This window comes from Physella acuta, unplaced genomic scaffold, assembly GCF_028476545.2.
Source record: "Physella acuta isolate Inbredline_101_S28 unplaced genomic scaffold, ASM2847654v3 ptg000388l, whole genome shotgun sequence".
NCBI classification, from domain to species: Eukaryota; Metazoa; Mollusca; class Gastropoda; family Physidae; genus Physella; species Physella acuta.
Genome location: NW_026731907.1, coordinates 18,027 through 34,876, shown reverse-complemented (window position 1 = coordinate 34,876; position 16,850 = coordinate 18,027). Strand labels below are relative to the sequence as shown.

General features: G+C 30.8%; 3 protein-coding genes across 5 annotated transcripts; 1 reads left to right on the top strand and 2 right to left on the bottom strand.

Annotated features, from left to right (window-relative positions):
* Nucleotides 1–155: 155 nt before the first annotated feature.
* On the bottom strand, nucleotides 156–7,835 carry LOC131942118 (uncharacterized). Of its 2 annotated transcripts, XM_059301845.1 has the most exons (5): nucleotides 7,705–7,835; nucleotides 7,427–7,509; nucleotides 5,974–6,113; nucleotides 4,558–4,727; nucleotides 156–4,299 (listed from the first exon to the last, which is right to left on the bottom strand). In XM_059301845.1, the coding sequence occupies exons 2-5, from the start codon at nucleotides 7,452–7,454 to the stop codon at nucleotides 4,224–4,226; spliced, it is 414 nt and encodes a 137-aa protein (XP_059157828.1). In that variant the 5' UTR covers nucleotides 7,455–7,509; nucleotides 7,705–7,835; the 3' UTR covers nucleotides 156–4,223. The 2 variants fall into 2 exon arrangements, with proteins under 2 accessions (XP_059157828.1, XP_059157829.1); XM_059301846.1 differs by lacking the exon at nucleotides 7,705–7,835 and having other exon boundaries at nucleotides 7,427–7,542.
* A 1,009-nt stretch (nucleotides 7,836–8,844) lies between these two features.
* On the top strand, nucleotides 8,845–11,511 carry LOC131942114 (uncharacterized). Of its 2 annotated transcripts, none has more exons than XM_059301840.1 (3): nucleotides 8,845–8,907; nucleotides 9,512–10,384; nucleotides 10,690–11,511. In XM_059301840.1, exons 2-3 carry the CDS (start codon nucleotides 9,551–9,553, stop codon nucleotides 10,903–10,905), a joined length of 1,050 nt encoding a protein of 349 aa, XP_059157823.1. In that variant the 5' UTR covers nucleotides 8,845–8,907; nucleotides 9,512–9,550; the 3' UTR covers nucleotides 10,906–11,511. The 2 variants fall into 2 exon arrangements, with proteins under 2 accessions (XP_059157823.1, XP_059157822.1); XM_059301839.1 differs by having other exon boundaries at nucleotides 8,857–8,925.
* A 494-nt stretch (nucleotides 11,512–12,005) lies between these two features.
* LOC131942115 (uncharacterized) lies at nucleotides 12,006–16,512 on the bottom strand. The gene is made up of 4 exons (XM_059301841.1): nucleotides 16,425–16,512; nucleotides 14,210–14,307; nucleotides 13,721–13,793; nucleotides 12,006–13,013 (listed from the first exon to the last, which is right to left on the bottom strand). The coding sequence occupies exons 1-4, from the start codon at nucleotides 16,453–16,455 to the stop codon at nucleotides 12,901–12,903; spliced, it is 315 nt and encodes a 104-aa protein (XP_059157824.1). The 5' UTR covers nucleotides 16,456–16,512; the 3' UTR covers nucleotides 12,006–12,900.
* Nucleotides 16,513–16,850: the final 338 nt, after the last annotated feature.

The following is a 16,850-nucleotide window of genomic DNA, read 5'->3' as shown; positions in this document are numbered from 1 at the left end:
TACAGACTTACCAATCCATCAGGAAATAAAGGAAACCTCAGAATTTAATCAGCTTGTTTGGTTAAAATTATATCAGATGCAACACTCACTTTATTACATGCTGCTTCACTTTCAATAATCATGCAAATTCACCATACCATTAAAAAAACCATAAAGAATATTTACATTAGTTTATTCAATCCAAATTATTAAAGTGTAATATAACAAATTCATGCACCCTTAACAGTTAACTCTATTGGTACTTATATTTTTTTCTGATAGGGCTGTATCTTATCAAAGTAATTTTTACTGATATTGTAGGCCTGACCCTACCAAAAGGCGATACCCAGAAGAAAAAAAAAACTTAATGGTAATGTACAGAACTATCAGAAAATGTAGAAGTACAGGTACATTCAAAATCACTTGTAAATAACTTTATATACACTCATGAATTAGATTAAAAAATTATTTTGAACTCAGATTTGCATAGCTTTTATGATGTTACTGTAGATGAGTAAGTATATGCTGTTACGATGTGGACAGGGTCAAAGGACAACTTGAAGGACAATATACGACGATCCAATACCTATTAAAGCAGGACAGCGTTGATTCATTTAATCTTTTATTGTGCTGTCTAGATACTCAACAGACATAGTCGACCACTTTGACATTTCAAACGAAGACCACACCCTAACCCGACATGATGGAGACTGATTTCAACTCTTTTCCCTAACAACAAAAACATACTCTCCCATGTCACATCCTTATGTGCCTCGTCACATTCAAAACCTTTTACAAATATAACACATTCCACTACACACATACCCATTCAGTACACTAAAATACCATTCACAACATATACACACAAAAATAATGATTTCTTTTTAAAAAGGGAATGACAGCAACATTAAAAATAAACAGAACTAAAAATAATTTTTTGAATGTCATGGGAAGAAGAAAGTTAGTAATACATTAGAGTGTTATCTAAAAAAACAGATTTTCATAGTATACACTCAGTATTCAAAGTATTACTTGTCATGAAGCTATTTTCATTTACTTTTTATTTTACATCAGATAAATGGGCATGGTATAAAAATAGAACATTTTAAACTTTTAGCAATTTCCCTTGCAATGATACACATAAAATAATGAATAAAAATATGATGCAATAAAATAACATTCACCTGGTAGGTTTGATTCTTATAATAATGGTAAAGTCCCATAAATCTTAAATAATTTTATATAGGCCCTATTTATAAAAATTAAATATTTAAAATACAAGCCCAATTTTCATTTTCATAATGTTTTTAACTATTATGCTCTTTGTAACTAACATGGACAAAGGTCTATCTGGAGTATGAGACTACAAATGAAAAAATGATAATACTTTAGATTAGAATTAGAAGCTTAAAAGTTAAGTTTTAATAAATCACTTAATTATTGTTCTTGTCTCAATGAAAAAAATTAATGATGAAATCTAATACAAATGAATAGTGTTACACTGAATTTTGACTTTAAAATTTGTAAACAAACTAAAACTTCTTTAAAACTAGTCAATGTAAATCAAAATGTGTAATGTTAAATGACATGACATGACTTTAGGAAATGGTTGTAATTTAAATGAACAATCCCTTACATGTAAGGCCTATTGGTAATGACAGAGATGTTAAAAAGTGTGAATTTAACACAATATCACAGCAGTATAATTAAAACCTCCAAAAATTGTTTTAAAATAGTTTAATTGACCCCATCCCTTCTCCCAAAGTAAAGGGAATGTGAAATAATATGGATCCAGATAATTGTGAAGGCTACTTTTACAAGTTATCTGTATTTGCTAGCAATATTGTACACAAAGGGTTATTTCCATGCCAAAGGTAGACATACAGTTGGTGGGCTTGAATTCCTTCTGTTATACAGTGTTTTTTTTATTCTATCAACCTTTTTTGTCCAATATTGCTATTTCAGTAATAATACTAGCTTCAAACACCTCTACTTATATTTGTTTTATAAGTTTTCAAGTATCTTTAGCTGCCATAGAAAAAAAAGGAAGAAAAATGTATGACTTTTTTGTCAGGATATAAAAAAAAACAGACTAATGACTGATGTCTAATATTACAATTGCAAATGCATTTTAACATGATAATATAAAGCAGGAATTTCCATACATTTAATCTAGATCTGCTCTGTTAAAAAAAAAATTATTAATTTACAACTATGCTTTAACTAACTCAGTGTCCATCCCAAACTTTGGTTTGGACTTTAAAAAAATGAATAGAATACAAATATAACAAAAATGAATTTAAAAATGTTATAGATTAATACAAAATAAAGTGTAATTATTTTTTGAATGAGGCTCAATGAACTAGAAACAAAATTATTGCAAAAATAAAATTTTAAGCAGCTAACGAGGTAGTCTATTTTAAAGATCTCAGTAATTTATAAAATTTTACTTAAAATTGATAAAATCAAGTTACCTTTACAAGAACTATATTTTTATTAACATACTAACCCTGTCTAACAAATACTTAAATAACAATAATGAAAACTGTCTAAACCAGAGTGTAAAAAAATGGTATCTAAAAGCAACCGTTTAAAAAATAAGCAATCAGTACATTTAAATACAATAGATGCCAATATAACATAACAAATAGGCAAATCTTTTAATATTGTAAGGAAAACATGGCAAATGACAAATCGTCACGGTCATAACACATTCGCCTAAGACATTTTTTGGGGGTTTTGAGTTAATAGTTGAAAAATTCAATGTTTACACATTATTATATTATATGGCAAATCGCCTAAGTCATGAGCCAATCAGAAAACTGGTGTTTTCTTTAATTGTACCAAAGTGACATAGTGGAAGTAATACTAAATTTGTTCAGTTTTTTCAGGTTTTCTCAACACATGAAAACATGACTTGGGCGAATGTGTTATGACCTTGACGAAATTAAATCTAAAAAAACAAAATATGCCAATAAGACTAGATATTTATATCTAAGTTTTTTTACTTCTGCTCTTCAGGTAGATTTAATCTAACAGAAAAGTCTTTCATAAGGTGAAAAAAATCTTGAGAAGACATTTTTTTAAATGGTTGTGCTGAATGACAAGGCATTAAATTTAAATGTAATTTTAATACTAGTATTTGGATACTAGAGTTTAATAAAAATCATTAAATACTAGCAAGGTGAATCTTAAACAACCACATGGTAATCACTTGAGATAAGTTGTAACATAACAGCACATTGTTTTTTTTTTTTACACATTTTGGTTTTAAATACCGAGATAAAAATAATTGTATACATACTCAATCAATTGTTATGAATTATTGTTACATTGTCTTTCAGCGAGTACATTTAAAGAAGGCTTTGAGATTATAAACAACAAACAACATGGATATACATTTTTTTCAGCTTAGAAAAAAAAGATTTTAAAATATTTCCAGCTTAAAAAAATGTATATCTTTTTGAGGTTAAATTACTGTCAGGATAATTCTATAAATCTGTTTCACCTGAACTCTTCAGTTTACTGTGAAGGCAGCCCAATGAGCTTTGATGCACCTGAATTATCTATCACGCTTTTATTTCCACACAGTACCAGTAGTCTACTGTAAACAAGTTGTAGAGAACTAAAGGGAAGCTCTGATTGTTACACATTTTTTTGAATCTTGGTTAGAAATTATGGGCAATGTAAATAGTTAAAACAAATTAAAATGGTCCTTATAATGTATTTAGATTTGATTAAAACGTAAAAATGGTAATATCAAAAAAAGGAATTGGTTTCAGTGACATTTGAATGTTTTAAGCATTTCAATTTCAAACTTAGTATTAAAATATCAAATGTGGGTAGACATTTCTGGGTTTTAAATTATTTTAATTTATAATTTTGAAATATATCTAGGCTATATAGAATTAAACATAATAAACTGAAAGTATTTTCCAATAAATTTGTTATTGCTTTAGTTTTATGTGCTCTGATTTCACTCAACCATATTGGAAGTAAAAATGTTTTAATGCCCTAAAGTTATTAGTTGGTAAAATAAGTTACTGTAAGAAAAAAATTTGGAATTTTTTGGCTCAATAGAATGCTTTTAAAAGAAGAATTTTATGTAAATATTAGTCTCAAAATAATATGTGTTTAAAAAAAGAATATAAAATATATAACATTAAGAACAATTTTGGCTTAGTAGAATATGTTATTGTTAGAACTTTTTTCAAATTGTCTAGACTAAAAGTTAACTGCTCTATTCATTCCTGAGGTTGAATCAGCTGATAGTTCATATCTGTTGGAATACCTTCTTGTGGCTGATTCACTTCAGATGACCTAGAAAATGTTTTATTGAAAACAATTTATCGATAATTATGTTCTTATCTGTGATAGGTATGAAGTGTGATATAGAAGTAGCTTAAAAATCTACCTTAGTTCATGAGAATGATAGGTAGCTAATGTGAGTTAATGAAAACAAAAATTACAAGAAACTTTCCACAATTTCTTGATCTTGCTAACCCCCATACAGGGTCAACGTCCTCACCCCTACTATCAAAGTAAGATGAGTCAAAGAGGTACAAAAAATGAACTTACACAACTCTGAATTTAACATGGTCACAATCAGTCAGATATTTAGCATAGTGGCACATGTGATCACCATCAATCATCTTCAATTCTCCTTCTCTGCTGCGATCAATGATCATCTCATACTTGTCAAATGTCGCTTTAGAATAGCCATTCTGTTTTAGGATCATATGCTTTACCTGTGTTAAAATTTTAAAACTTTTCATTACTCATTTTATGCACTAACTAGCATGCCCGTCCTGCTCGTTGCTGCGGTGTTAAAAAAAGTCCCACCTTTACTGTCCAAAGATACTCCTGGGCAAATCCTACCCTGCCAGAGCACGGTCAGACGCGCCTGATTCAGTTAAGTAAACGGCTATAATACTACTTCTTATCCATATTCTATCATAATCTTTAAAACAAACATATGTGTCATAGCAGTACCAGTAGAGCCCAACGCGCCAAATTGCAACCTGTTGGGCGCAGGCAAATTTTTTTTTCCCCGCAGAAACCTCCCCAGGAGTATTCTCAACAACCTCCCAAACTTTCATGCCGATCAGATGAAAGGTGTAGTGATGCATAAAAGACAGACAAACACACACATTGCTTTATATATATAAATAAACTTTTTTCAATATTTTCTTCACTAGATATCATGTAGTGATTTTGTTTATAATTGTACACCGAACTGTTTTTGAAATATTTTTGCTGAATTCCTTTGTGCCAGTATTCGTAATATTATTATAGAAAGGATCTACTTTTATTCTACCAGTTATGCTGTGATAAAGTAAGAATAAATTCATTCTATCTAAGCTATTTTTACTGTAATTATTTCTGTAAAAGATGAATGTAAAAATAAAGTATTTTGTTAAATTAATTTATTTTGATTTGAGAAAAAAGCAATCCCTACGATTATAATCCATCAATATATCAAAATTGTGGACTACACAGATTTAAATTAACTAAACTTAATTGGAAATAACAGTAGATGGTTACTTCCAAATTTGCATTTTAAAAGCAATTTAGTAAAAAAAATATGCATTAACTTGTCACAGAGGTCATTTAGCTATAATAGTAAAAATAACAGTGTTGGTTGCATATGTATTCAGAGGATTTTTAGAACACCTAAAACTATAACTTGCATATCTATATCTAAAGAATATTAAAAGATTATTCTCACTGTCAGTGCATTTAAAAGCTTATTAAAAAGGATTCAAATTTTGCTTTATAATTAGTTGGATTAGTATTTTCAAACTGTCTGTAGATCTTTATTTTTTTTCATTTCTGGATTTTTAAGCAACAAAAAATGATTAATAATTATATTAATTGTAGAATTTTGATCTGTTTTCTGTCATGATCTTATTTTTATTGAACAATCTGTTTCATGTATTTCACGTGATTGTCATTGTTTGTATATGGTTGTGTATGCACACTAAACAAACTTACATCTCTAACAAGTACTGGGCCTGCTGCTATTCTTTTCTCCCGAGGTGTATTACCTTCAGATGGAGGAATCGAAAGATTTGTTTCTATGATAGTTCCATTAGGTAAGACAACTTTAACAGTGATATCTTCACTCTGACATTCTGAAACAAAAGCCAAAGTTGTAAGAAAACAATAATATGTTTAAAAAACAAGATATTTCCAATATTACTATATATATAATTTGAGCAACACCCAAATCCATGTATTTAAAATTATTGTAATGAATAGAATAGGCCTATATATTAGTCTATAGTAGATCTAGACAAGACAGGAAGCTTCTAATTATAGGCATACATATATTTTTTAAACAGATTTTTGTTTTATTCCATATAGTGATAATTTTTTAGATTTATTTCAAGAGCTGAGTGGCAGAATCAAGAGTACAGCAGTTATAAAGTACGTTTCAGGTTCATAAACAATGATTTTTTGGTGTTGTTTATAGTGCTGATGGCTTTAATAATTAAATATAATAATTAATGCATTAAATCTTAGTTAGGGTTAGGGATTATTAGGGAAAAGGTGAGCACTACGACGCATACACTTGTTTTATTGAGCGCCATGCCCTATGTATACGGAGGGCTACTATAATCAATGGCTAAAGAAAATAAGGGGTGTCTTCCACCCGCCTCGGTAGTATAAAGTTTGGCCCCCCAAGTCTCTCCATTTTGATGATGTTATGAAACAAGTTGTAGATATGCCTTTTAAATCAGTAACTTAGCCATCCTAAGAATAGAACATAAAGAAGCAGCTAAATTGGACCTCAAGGAACATATTAATCACTTTGCAAACTTATCAGAAAGAAAAAAACAAATCTAAATAAATCATGAGCAACTTTTTAAAATTAGCATTTGGTTAGTGGCCTCACAAAGCTCAATATCACCGAGTGTGTTTAGTGAGTGTCACCCCCACCCGGTCTAACAATTTTGCATTTCCGATGGAGTGTTACAGCTTCTTAATATTGTGTTATTTTAACTGAATAAAACATAGTTTTGAAAGTAAATTTTACGGTTTTCGTCATGGTTTCACGCCTAAATTGTGAGGCCCCCGCCTCGTGAAGCTACTGTGTTAGGTTACTTAAAGGTTATAGTACAGACCTACAGTTAATTTGTTTTTTTTTTCATAAAAAGTATGGGGTACTACATAATAATACCGTATAAATACACAATTATGGACTTTAAAAATGCACAATTTACAGATTAACGGACCAGGTAGGGGCCCAATAATAATTTTTGCATAGGGGCCCAAAAATCCTAGCTAGTAGATCTAGTAGTAGCTACGCCACTGCTATGGAGACCCGAGTCCGGGGCTCTTAGCCTTAGCTGCCTTAGGACCAGGGTCCGAGAATACTAGAATAATAAGAATAACGAATCAAATAGCCACTACCAAAAACAAAAGTCAACTGTCAACCGCTTACCAAATGCGAACCCGTCAGCCTGAGCCATAATTTATTAATTTTTTTTTAAATTTTAGGCGTATTCCTTGAATAAAAACATTAGGCTAAAAAAGTTAAAAGCCCAGTATGAAATGAAATAGAAAAAAAAAAGGTAATCTATCGTTTTGGGTACGTAAAATCGCCCGCGATTTGTAATGTGAAAAACAGGTGACTCCTTAAATTTTAATAATTATTTCACATTTTGGGGAGGATTTATGTTTTAAAAATTTCAAAAATGTTTCCTTGATTCATTTATGTACCTGTTTTTAAACAATTGAATTAAAACTTTTCAGTAATAAATGAAGACTAGCGATGTTTCCAACAGATGCAACCATGCCCATTTACTATAGCAGCCATCTTGTCTAAGTTTTATTTTTATAAGCTTTTAGCGCCAGATTCAGGGGGAAGCCACTCTATTTTACAAATGGCTGCTGTTTATATAGTAGGCCTATATAATAGCAAATCTTGCTCTCAGACACTGCTGTTTAAAGTTAATTTCTGGCCTATATCGATATATTTAGCCATTGATTTAGGTTTATTATTCATTTATCTGTAATATTTGACACAAATATATGACAACATACTTCTATTAAAGCCTTGACAATGAGGTAACGTTTTCGTACATAAATAGCCGCGGGCGATTTTACGTACCCAAAACGATAGATTACCAAAAAAAAGCCCTACTAGACTCTAGATATAGAATTTTGACAGATCTAGAATCTAGATAGAGATCTAGAGATCTAGATCTAACTTGTTTGTAGGCTAAGTATGATAATATTATTAGCCAATATTAGGCCCTACTGTTGTAGATTTTAAATTTATTTAGACTTAAGTAATTAAGTTAGATCTAGCTAGACTAGTAACTATATAATATAAGGCCAGAAAAAATTATGTTATTCAAGAAGAAGGTAGGCTTAATATTTAAATTAAAAAAGAAACACTGGTTATTAGAAGTTATATGTGCCTAGGCCATATTTAAATTAAATAGGCCCCTATTAAAACAATGGTTCTAATAAAATAAAATTGTTCCCAAAAGACTCTTCATTTACTACACGGCTCAGATTAGGCATACTGAAGAAAAAATCTTCAGAAGTGAGTTACGCATCTAAATCTCTTGAGGACACTCACTTAATTATTGCAACGTGTATCAAGCAATGAGCAAGTATGTGCGAATGCTTTAAATTGAAGAAATAAACAAATTTTGGGCATTTATTTTATACATGGGGCATCTTCAGTAATATTTTGGCGATCCATTACAAATTATAATTATCTTTAGAGGTAAGACTTCAAAGTAAAAAAAACATTACAATGTGGCAACTATAACTAAGGGTACCTGTGAGCTAAAAATAAAAAAAAAGTGATAATTATAAATAGATTTCCGGGAAAATGGTTCATTGGAAAAAAGAAAAGATAGATCTAGTTCCTAGTCTTAGAAGCTAAAAAAAAAAAGATTTAAAATAAAAGTTTGGTTAAACTTTTAAGTAATTAGATCTAGATCTAGTTAGATCTATATAGTAATATAGATCTGTATTATTTGAGATTGATAAGTTGTATTATTTAGGCCTAGTTAGTTAGTATAATAAAAGGTCTAACTCTAAGCCAAATTTACTAATTTAATTTATTCATAATAAATTTATTAAATATTAAATAAATAATTATAGGCCTATAGGCCTAATTATTAATTAATATAAATATAAATAGATCTAGTATAAATAGGCCTATCTAATTAAGTATCTATAGTCCCTATAGGCCTATGCCTATAGGCCTACTATTATTATTAAATATTATTATTATTTAGGTTTCCAGGTTTTTCACTTTCATAATTTAACATTCACCTTTTCAGCCTGCCGGTCCATGGGGCAAGTGAAGTAGAGTTCACCTGTTTCTGTGACCTCTGCATATGTCTCATATGAAGGGATATTGTGGTCAGCACTATGCCCAGCCACCTTTACTTTCCCTAATGTTTATGGTTTTGTTTGGTTAAGTATTTTATTAAAGTTTTAGTATGATGCATATATTTTAAATTGTCAAAATGCAATAATTTTAATTATTTTCTATCTTATCAAGGAATCACTAAAAGGCTATAAAAAATAAGAAAATCCAGAAATGGAAGATCTACAAAAAGAGAAAGAACTTAAAAAAATACATTGCAGCAAAAATCCCGGACATACGAAATTTATACCCATAAATGATTTCAAAGTGAAAAACTTACCAGAGCAATTCAGGACTTCAGAAAATTATGATTTCATTATATTGTTAGCACAACTGACAGTCAGATTGTCATTGAATTTGGTGACTGGAAACAGACCTGATGGTTATTTTTTATCTCAAATGAGAAACAAAAAAGCATCACGGACTGGGACTGGTCAAATACAAAAAGTAAGGATGGATCCTGACACACTTAAGTGTCACTGCCGTGAATGTAAAACTCAGACTTTTAAAAATAGTTGGATTATATCTATACAAACAGCTGCACATTTGATTTTTGATACCACTGAAGCAGAGGATACCAGGGTTGATGTTTTTTATGACGATGAAGAAAAGAGAGAGAATATTAAAATCTTGTATGGGTTGAGTATTAAAAATCAAAATACTGAAAATGATACCTGTATCCTAGAATGTGTAACCCATGATCAGGAACTTGGACACCAAATAACAGAACTTGTAGATCAGTTTTTAAAAATGGAGAAACAGGTATCACATTCACTCTCTGAGAAATATGATTCAGCACCGCTAAATTTTATTATTTCACACTTACATGAAAGTTCAGATCCCAAAAGTCTTGGATTTTTAATGCAGAACTTTAACCCCCTCATACTGGATAATTCCGATCAGTCATCTTTTGAGGCCAATTTGGAAAATATCGAAGTTGAAGTTCACTTTCCAGATGGAGAGAATTCGAAAAAAAAAATTTGGATGTTTGATAAACAAGTACTAGAGGTAACTAAAAATAGAGCATGTTATTTTCTTTAAATTTTTTTTCCCTAATAAATAAATTGACCTTATGTTTTGAATTTCATATTAAGCAACAAACTATAAAAGCTTATATATTAGGGTCACATCATTCATTAACTTGCCATTGCTATGGAAATAGAATGAACTCCTAATTCAGAAACTTTATATATATTTTCATTTGTTTAAAGATCTACTAGAGTTTGCTTTATCCCCAATGTAAATAATAGTATTTTTAATTTGATAAATATTATTTTATATGATTTATTAATGTTATAATTATCAATTTTCAGACAAAAGACTTTTTATTCCATGAAGGTGGATTAAACCTTTATCAATCGGTTGATTGGCAGATGGTCATTATTAAATCATGTGGTGGGAAAATTATTATGGATGACAAGAAAAATACAAAAGATTATCTTAATGACCTGGTTGAGGCAAAATACATTACATTTATAAAAAATGATAATTTGCCAGGTTTAATTGAGAATGTTACCTTAAAAAATTAAATTAGTAGCCTACTTCATTATTCAAATTATTTTATATTTAAAAATTTTACTCAGCTGTTAATACATTTTTTTCTAGTTCTAATTGGAGTTTTTCACCCTTTATAAAAGTAAATATGGTTATATTAAGTATTACATTAAATCTTTTACAGTTATCAACAATACTCTATTAAATTTGTAGTTGTTGTGAAAGCATAAGTCAGGTTTTAATACTTATATCCATTTATAAATGATTGGAAAATTTATTAGATTAAAGTGTAAAAACAAACTATTCAATTGTTGTAATTCACATAATTTTTATTATATTTAAAGTGGGTTTTTTTTTTTTTTTTGAAGGGCCATTTTTTTTTAATTTTAAAATAATATTTCAAACTGCAGATAGTGAAATAAAATTATTTGAGATTTTTACTTGGCAGGCTATATATTTATATTTCTAAGCTTGGAACAGAGTGACAAAATGCTCACTGTAAAAGTTCACAAATATTTTCAATCATTAAAATATAATAATTGCCTTATTATCAGAACAAACTGGAATGTTGTATAATGGAAAGCTTTATTTGGATTTTGTTAGTTCCAACAGTTTTTTTCTAACAAATAAAAACATTAGATTTAAGTTTGTTTTGCTGGGTTTTTTTTTACTGTTTCTTTGTTAAAATAGGCTGTTGTTTTATTTTTATTGATGTTTTTTAAGTAGACATTTTCTAAGTAGGCCTATTTAGGTACTTTGATCTTCATGCTCATCACAGAGATATCAAATATGCTATTAGGAAATTTAAAAAAAAACTAACTTAAAAAAATTAACTTTAAATATACAATTGTTAAAATAGTAACTCAAGGAAAAAAAACAACAACTAAAAACCCACTTACATGAAATAATTTTTATTTTATGTAAACCTAATTCAATGTTAAGTTTGAAGACCTTTTTTCTGCACTGATGTACTAACACATTCACAAATATTATTAAGTAAGAAAATAAGATTCTACTACTTGAAGTTTCATTTTTTTTTTTTTTTATTCATCAGCTTAGTACTTTTACTTTACTCTTAACATACCATATGTATTTTTTTTTCTTATAGTAAAATAACAGTAAAAAAAGACAAAAACACAATTTTTTAAATTTTATTTACATGGCTATGACTTTGTGGAAGTTACCACAAAAATGTTTCATTCCAAAGATAAAACAAAGGGTTAAATTAACAAATTAAACCAAATGGACATTTTAATAACAATTTTAAAATGATTAGTCGCATTTTTCTCCAGCAAACAAAACCTATCAAAAAACATTTAGTAATACTATACTGTGAGGTTGCTTTGGTTTTAAAAATATTTAATTTAAATGCTATGCTATGCTAATACAGATAACAATAGAATTATTAAGGGCTGAAATAAAAATTGTCACAAGTTGTTTCTACATCTATTACAAATAATTAATAGACCTTGCCAACTGCATATGGATGAAAACAACAACAAAAATTGTGTTCAAACTTTAAAAAATAAAAATATCAGAGATCTTTAATAAATGATGTCACAATGTTAATGGTTGTGCTGAGACAAATCATATGAGACATATGGAAAAAAGTTATGAAAACAAAATGTTATTTTCGTTTTATTGCGTATTTTTAAAGGGAGTGGGGAAGTTACTTTGTAATATTTACAGATCTAGGCGTGTATGTCTTTGTGTGACGACAAAAAAAGAATAAATGTTTGCTGAATTTGCATGACATTTATGAGTAAAAAAACGAACACCCCATCCCAACAACATAGATTTTAACACCATGTTTACACTTGCGACATGTATACTATACATATCTAGGGTGAGAAAAACTCGCATCTTGTTAATTTAATATGAAATTTTTTTTTTCACGCAACATGTCGAATCTAGGCCTATACTTAATTGATGCGAGTTTTTTTTTCTTTCTAGACCTGCACAATATACATGTCGCAAGTGTAAACGCGGTATAATTAAATTAAATGAGACATTTTTGTTTATTATTCAAATCAATTATGTGGCTCCAAATCATCATTTCGTAATTCAACTTTTAGGCACGTTTGCAGATTTGAATGATATTCACTTAGTAATTGGTTGTCATTCATCGGTGTGATGCCGTTGTCTGAAACAGAATTTTTTGAAGCATTGTTAAAAAAATTAATTGAACTTATCAAATTTAATGTTGGAACATGTTGATAAAATGTTTTGTTTACTTAGTGGTCATCGCTAAATGATATCACGCTTGTTTTTATTAAAATTCTCCTTCCCCATCGTCCCACAACATCAGACCCCACCACCCTTCACCCCTAAAGTGACGTCTCAAAACATTGATTTCTTTCTAAAATATTTAAGGAGCTCGGTTAAAATTGAGTAGATTGATCAATTTCTATTACAATTTACAGAAACAGTTACTTAAGGTAAAAGGGGAGACAGCGACTAAAATTCAGTTTTTAACACAAATTTTTTAAAATGCCAAAGTGAGTGAGCATAACTTCTTCCTATTCCTCCCTTATGATGTCATTTTAAGACTGTTGGGTGGAGGGAAGTAAAAATGACCCCTTTATAAAAACATCCAGCTTGTGGCCATACAAATGTACCTCACTCATTCACAATTTGATGTTTAATTAACAAAACAAGCGCTATTTTTATTTACCTGAGTGCAAAAATAATGACCTATTCCTCCCTTATGATGTCATTTTAGGAATGTTGGGTGGAGGGAAGTAAAAATGAACCCTTTTATAAACACATCCAGCTTGTGGCCATACAAATGTACCTCACTGCATTCACAATTTGATGTTAATTAACAAAACAAGCGCTATTTTTATTTACCTGAGTGCAAAAATAATGACCAAGTATTTGATGTGCTGCTGACTTCAAATGCCTCTATTAGCTTGGTCTTCAGCTGAAATAATATTCAAAAGTATATTGTAACATAATTCTGAAAGCCATACTCAAAATATATATAGAACTTATACATTATAAAATAATAACATTTATTTTATTTTAACTGTAACAACAGTTACAGCCTGCTCTTGTCCATGTGTAGCGTTTGATTATGCACAGCAATTGTGCATAATATATATATATATATATATATATGTATATATATATATATATATATATATATATATATATATATATATATATATATATATATATATAAAATGGGGTGGTGGCAGCGAAATAAAGATTCACCCCAGACTCGGGATGGGTTGCTATGCCTCTGACTAAAGGCCCCCTGTATTTAACTCTGTATGTCCCTTGTAATAAATATGAAAAGCCGTGGGAAATACAGTTACTGTTTTTAACAAGACTTACCATAACGACTTTCTCCGAAAAAAGTTCTTCAGTAAAAACCATTATCCCCTCCTCATTATTGAGGGAAACTTTGACCTCAACACCAACCGGCGCGGCTTCTGTAAATAGAAAATCGAATAGAAATATGATTACATATGCAGAAAAACAATAAACAGTCTCCGCCTTTTCGAGTGGAGTGCTTCATCAGACAGAGACACACCAAGAACCTGACATAGGCCTATATGTAACAATAGTCGGCAAACTATCTAAAAAGCACTAGATATTGAAGATCGTGTTGTAAACAACCTGTACCCACTATCAGTATCAACATCTTCATCTTCTTCTTCGTTCTTAATTTTTTAGTGTTGGGAGGGATCGAGCCTTATCTGCCAGAGGGTTTGAACTCGAGACTTTTTTTTTTAGAATTTATCAACCATGAGCTTTGCCGACTCGACCATGCTTCCATCACAAGGATTACGTGTCAACTGGTTATGCGCCATTGAGGCCATTGACTCCGATTTCAGCCTGCTTTTCTTTTTGGATTTGCTTCCATAGCCTTTGTCCAACCAAGAACAAACTACAAGGCAGCGGTTGTTTAATTTTGGAGTTGTATCTCCTAGAAGAGTGGCTGTCCCCAGCTAACGAGCCTCATCTGCCCGAGGGTTCGAACTCGAGACTTTTCGCTTTACCGACTCGACCACGCCGACCCCGTTATCGTCATCTGATTTTCCATAATTTCATCGCCGGTATGAATTCTCATTTTCAGAAAGATATACAGACAGCTTTCAACTTAGAAGAGATCAGAGGCGTAAGTGAGGGTGGGGCGCTGGTGCGGGCCGTATCGGATGACACAATTTTTGGAGGGGGGGTGTGAAGCCAATAAATTACAAAATGTACGGAAGAAAAAAAATGGGACGAAGTGGTCTAGCGGTAGAGAGCTGGACTGCTAACCCGTAAGTCTCGAGTTCGAATCCGGATTCAAGTCAGTAGACGGTCTTTGAGTCCACCCAACTCTGATGGGTACCCGACCACACTATATCTTCATATGCCGAGGTCACAGAAACCAGTGAACTCTACTTCACTTGACCTAGACCGTCAGGTTTGAAAGGGAAACTTTACTTTTACTTTTTACGGAAGAAAATAGTTTTTTTTTGTTTTGTCAGTTACATTAATAATTAATTAATCTTAAATAGTCTTTGAAGTACAAATTAACAATTATAATAAAGGAGTGGGGGTGACACTATGACGAAAACGCGCTAACTATAGAGAAGACAATGCTGCATTCAACTATCTTTTAACAGATTATAGATAAACATCGTTACTATTATGTCTGCAGTGATTAAAGCTTTATTATACACATACATGTATGTGGTATATATTTAAACTATAGGTCTATGTAGGCTCACACACACACATAAATGTAAACACACACACACACACACACACATATATATATATATATATATATATATATATATATATATATATATATATATATATATATATATATTGAGGGGGGTAGACATTGTAGCAAAATGAAAACTGGAATTGCGGCAACCGTTTTAATTAAGAGAATTATTGTTCTAATAAGAGTTTCGATAATTTAGTCATCGACACAGCATAAAATTGCCCACGAAAATACAGCTGGTGTCAGTGATCGGAGCTTTTAGTATTAACACCAGAGGCGTAGCGACCCTTCCCGGCGCCTGGGGACAAACGATTTGCACCCCCCCCCCCTTCAAACCTCAAACTTTTCGATTTGCACCCCCCCCCACTGGAACATTTGATTTACAACCCCCCTCCTCAAACTTTCAATTTGTTTTCAACCCATTTTTGCGCCCCCTTAAGGTCGGCGCCCGGGGGCCAAATCCCCCACCCCCTTCTACGCCTCTGATTATCACATAAACTATTATATTTATACCGAACCTCTACAGCTTTTTATGATTCAAAAAAATGTTCAGCCTCATTGGCCTATTTAATAATATAATTTATAATAATAAAAGGTTAGTAGCTTATTATTTTGCAATAAGGCCTAGATCTATATACTATATGAATATGTCATAGGAGTATAGGGTAGCGCGGTTATCGGCACTCTTACTCTTAGTCTTAAAGTACAGTCTAAAACAAATTTGGCATTTTTATCGATTATTATAGGCCTATTAATCCCATTTTTTTTTCTAAAATGGCGAATAATGTTTTGTTAAATATTACAGTGCTTAAAGCCGGCTATTCTTACCTTCTTGGTAAACTGGTTTAGGTTTGTCCATTATAATGCTTTTGTTAGTCTAAATTTCTAAATAGTCAACAACACAGAAATACGGCGTAGATAGTCTACCAGCTGTCAAATTTAGGTTACGGGAAATTCCAATGAGTAGGTCAAACAAAAGAAAACAAAATCGGGAAAACCTGATTTGTTCATTTGTTTTTTTTTAATCGCAAAAGTAGTTATAAAGAAATGTATATAGGCCTTTAATCAGCTGTCATTCGAATTTTGTGGTTGTTTTGTGTTGTTTAGTTTTTTTTGACGATTTTTACCTCCCCCCTCCCGTCCGTCACACATCGTCACAAAAAGCCAGACCCCTCTTAAAATGACGTCACACTTCAGCCTACAACCTCGTCTGAACTCTGTCAAAATAGAGTATTTTAATTAATTGTTATTACA